Raw genomic sequence first — 4,274 nt, 5'->3', positions numbered from 1 at the left:
GATCTGCTCGACTAGTGCTTGCTGATACTACAATTAGCTTGGTGGTGCTTTGGTCTGTCAACTATGGGTGGAAGGGATGTGCTTATATAGCTGTAGTCTTGCACATGGACGTAGAACGCACGTTTTACTCTAGGATGATGTGTGAATATCGATGGACAACAGCGTGACCGTGAAGTTAATTACCAGATAGAATAAATAACCTTGTGGTTGTATATAGTATGTTAGCTTAATCCAACTCTGGTCCGTGGAGTCAATGGTTGTGTTCAGTAAAAATTCGAGCGGAAGTGCGTTCAACTCTTGTTAAAAAAGAAGTATGTTGCAGCTAGGGATCTAGTTCGTTCTAGGTGAGCAGGTGAACACAAAACAATGAGAGAACGAACAGCCGGCCGTGCAAGTATTAGCAGCTCCGGAAGTACTTATATTAAAATGGTCCAACAAAAGCAAATATAAAACCGAGTTCAAAGATGCATGACGATGACAGACAATAAAGAAACAACAAAGCATCAAAACCATTCGGATTCTTCCTAGGATGATCACCCTACCTGCAGTTTTTTTTGAGCAATCCCTACCCACATATGTATGTGTGAGAATTATAGTGGGCCTTGGTCCATCAAAATTTCAGGAAATAGAAATGATACCCAGCGTGCGTGGTGCGTCACTGCAGGGATTGGTTCCAATTATTTCAATGATATCGGGTTGTATGAAACATTAGTATTTGAATTAATAATATAATAATTGAAACTAAAGTGCGTATAAATTTATTGTACCCGATTATTGTATAGTTGTAGTATATTTAAATATAAGTAGCATGAATGGTGAAAGGTTGGTCTTTTCTCATGCATAGTGGCATGTTGAGTTGACATAGTTGTATGCCAAAAGGTTAGAGATAGCGAGGATAGCTTGTAATGGAGATAAGTCAATGACTGGAACAACACGTGGTAGTTTAGTCGCACATATTGTCAATGGACAAAGATTTGGACCATTGTATAAGGGGAACTCCCATAGTCCGTATACATGAGATGGCAATGGGGAGCTATACTTCATGTACACCACACTTGTACGCTGACATATAATCATGTCTATTCTCCTCCGTGTTCCGCCGATCCTAGTCAAGTTGTTTGATTATCCCAAAAACTAGGTTCACTCAGTGTCCTCCCACTGTAAGTTGATGCTATGAGCGTAAAACCCTTGCATTTAGGCCATCCATTTTCTACTGATGCCATCCGGGCATAAGGGCCATGTGCCAGGGTTCATATGCAAGGAGTGAGGGAGGTACCGAGCGAAAGCCCAATGCCTCTCGGCGATGCCACCGCCGTCGCCTGCGGGTGTTGCGTCCCTCCTAGTGGTGATGTCGTGGTTTTACCTCGACCCCTTGTCCATGCTCGGGGGAAAACCATGTCCATTGCTAGACTTGATGATGGCGCGTTGCGTCTTCACCATTTTGGGGCGTCATCATAGGCTTGATATTGAGATGATGCATCTTCGGCTCTATCGTTTGGCGGTCTCGTTTGTGTCCTCTCCTACACGGGACTATGTCTTCAGCTACCTTGATCCAAACTGCACGCCTACAGGGTTAGCACTCGGTAGAGGGCCCTCTCTAGCGGCATTTTTGGTGGATGTTTTGTGATAAAGTTCGGTGATTTTATCCAAGAGACATGGGTTTGCTTTTTGTAGGCTTATAGGCGCTTCTCGTTGTCCTGCTACTCTCGTGCTTCTGCTCGGCGGCAAGCCGCCAACATCCAGTAGAGCATCCCTTGTGTAGTGTTAGCGCAATCATCTTGTTTTAGCCTAGTTTTCTTTGACCGGCTTTGTAAGAGGGTTACCACAACATCTTGTATCATTCTGTCAATTGAGTTTATCTATAAAGCAAGAGGAAAGGCTATTTCGTGAGCTCTCACATGTCCAAAATGGATGGGGTGGACTCAATTTTTTTTGCGAAAAGGGTCATATCTATTATAAATAAAAATTATATTTTGGTCCATGGACCACCGAACGACCATTGCCGCTGCCAGAACGAGCCGCTGCCGCGCCGCTGCCGCCGCTCTCATACCAGAGCCGGACTAAACTTGTTGACGGTAGCCGGGAAGTTCACGTGCCCCTGAGGACCAGCGCCCCGGAACCACAGTCGTCACCGTTGAGTCCTTGAATCGATCTGAAGAACCTGACACTAAATATCGTCGTTTCGTATGCACGACGAGAAAACCTAACCTTGCCGCCCCATGGAGCCGGCAGGAATCTACGTCGGAGCTCCGTCTAATCCGTTCCAACAAACGAACTTGAGGAGAATCAAAGCCCAGAAGACTGACTCGAAGAAGCGCCGCCATCCACCCAAACGCCGCCCTTGCGAGGGCTAAAACCCTACCAATCTACTAGCCGGATCCGAGGCAACAGAAATCTCATCCCCGCCACCGGCAGCCGTAGTGGCAAGCAGAGGGGAGGCGAATCCACAAGCTCGCCGGTGGAGATCAAGGGAGGAAGGCTTTCCCTAGTCGCCTTGCCGGGTGGACTCAACTAGTGTAATTGTTTCCTAGAAAGTAAAATGCATTGGAAGCCCCAAAGATATTCTAGGTGTGTCATCTTGGTTCTGTAAGTATGGAAATGCATCAGTGCAACCCAGGTATGACCTACCCACGTGGCGTGTTGACTAATGCCACTTTGGCCATATTTTGAAGAAAAATACGCCCTCAAAATTTATATCTTCTAATTTCTTTTGGTTATCATATGTGCTTTATTGCAGCGTGTGAAAAGCGTAGAATATTGTAGACTTCGGGTGCAACCGCTTGAAGGTGGTAGTTCAAGCTTTATTTAGCCAATATGAGTGACGGCCTAGTAATAGTGTGCTGAATTGTACATTGTTTCTTATTCTTGCGCCTTTTATTCATGTGTAGCGGAACATATGTAATAAATTTCTTCAATACGATGGATGTGTGCATTGATCGATGCAAAGATCAGGGGCGTTCTCTTATTTCTGATTTTTTTTCTTTGTTCCAATCAATGATTTGATTCAAACAAGATGGGTTTCAGCGTAAACATCACCATACAGCATTAAGCTTGAAGTCATCTGCCTTCTTTATATATTGACGGAACACTCGCGATTTTACAAACAAGAAACAATGCAGTGTAATGGAAGGTGCGGACATATCGATAAAAATATGTGTATTTCTACAGTATTTGTAGATATACGTGGCAATGTATTTCCTCTACTCAGTGGGGTAGGAAGGTTGCATGGCCAAGCCACACATACCACTCTTGTCAGAAATATCCTTCTCCATTCTGAGGTACCCACTCTCGCCCCATGTCGTGCCCCATGAGTTCTTCAGCAGCCAATACTTAGTTCCGTCACTCGTCATCCCATATCCAATCGCTGCTATCCCATGGTCCAAATCAGTGCCGCAGGAGCCAGTCATTGCCCCGCCGGAGTAATGTTGAAATATGACATCCCCTCCGTCCACAGCTACTGACACAGGCTGGTTAGCCACGGCTTTCATAAGAGAAGATTCATCGTTGGCGGGCACATCCTCGTAGCCCTTGATTGTTGCAACATTGTTGCTTGCAATGCTGGTCTTGCATTGTCCATCTTGTGCCGTGTAGGGGTAGTTGGCCTCACTAGTGAGGCTGCCAATCTTGATGATGAACTTGAAGGCTTGTCCATCTCACCACCGTCACAACCCTGATCAACACCATGAATGTCATGCAACTAGCTCTTGTTCCGACAGAGAGACAAGCTTCCCGGTGCTCAACTTCACAATGCCTTCGGTTGCGGCTACAGCTGAAAAGGCCCAAGAACAGCCTGCAATGATAGTGTTATCCTTAGTGTGATTTCAGTTATCATGATAGAATGATATATATACTTTGGTCAAACTTTGGAAAGTTTGATTTAATACAAACCTAATATGCGAACCAAAAATAAACGAGGATACTACCAAAAATTTCTTACCACATTGGCCCTGGTCTTTGATAGGTGTGATGGCACCCTTGGTTCTCCAATCAACGGCGGTTGGAAGTGCATCGGTGCTGACATTGTTGTACTTGAACCTAGTTGGAGCCCGGTTACTGGTCCTCTTGAGGCCCTTGTTGGTCTTGGTTGCCTTGAACTCATCATTGGTGAGGTCGGTAAACTGGTTGACACCGAGCCAGAACTTGTGGTTTCTAGCGTTGAACGACTCGATGAAGGCAACGTTGGCCTTGAACACCTCGAACCACCGCACCTTCTCAGCGTTGTCCTTGTAAACACGGTTGAACTTCACCATCCACTGCTCATGCCTCTCCACCAT

General features: G+C 45.5%; 1 protein-coding gene across 1 annotated transcript; it reads right to left on the bottom strand.

Annotated features, from left to right (window-relative positions):
• Positions 1-3,200: 3,200 nt before the first annotated feature.
• Positions 3,201-4,274, bottom strand: LOC123095808 (senescence-specific cysteine protease SAG39-like). Its single transcript, XM_044517376.1, has 2 exons — positions 3,938-4,274; positions 3,201-3,652 (listed from the first exon to the last, which is right to left on the bottom strand). The coding sequence occupies exons 1-2, from the start codon at positions 4,272-4,274 to the stop codon at positions 3,201-3,203; spliced, it is 789 nt and encodes a 262-aa protein (XP_044373311.1).

This window comes from Triticum aestivum, chromosome 4D (genome assembly GCF_018294505.1).
Source record: "Triticum aestivum cultivar Chinese Spring chromosome 4D, IWGSC CS RefSeq v2.1, whole genome shotgun sequence".
NCBI classification, from domain to species: domain Eukaryota; kingdom Viridiplantae; phylum Streptophyta; class Magnoliopsida; order Poales; family Poaceae; genus Triticum; species Triticum aestivum.
This window is presented reverse-complemented; position numbering and strand designations above follow the sequence as displayed.

Coding starts and splice junctions, on each gene's coding strand:
- LOC123095808 (XM_044517376.1), bottom strand. CDS start 4,274: ATGGTGGAGAGGCATGAGCAGTGGATGGTGAAGTTCAACCGTGTTTAC. Junction 3,653..3,937: donor CAAAGACCAGGGCCAATGTG/GTAAGAAATTTT, acceptor GACGGTGGTGAG/ATGGACAAGCCTTCAAGTTC.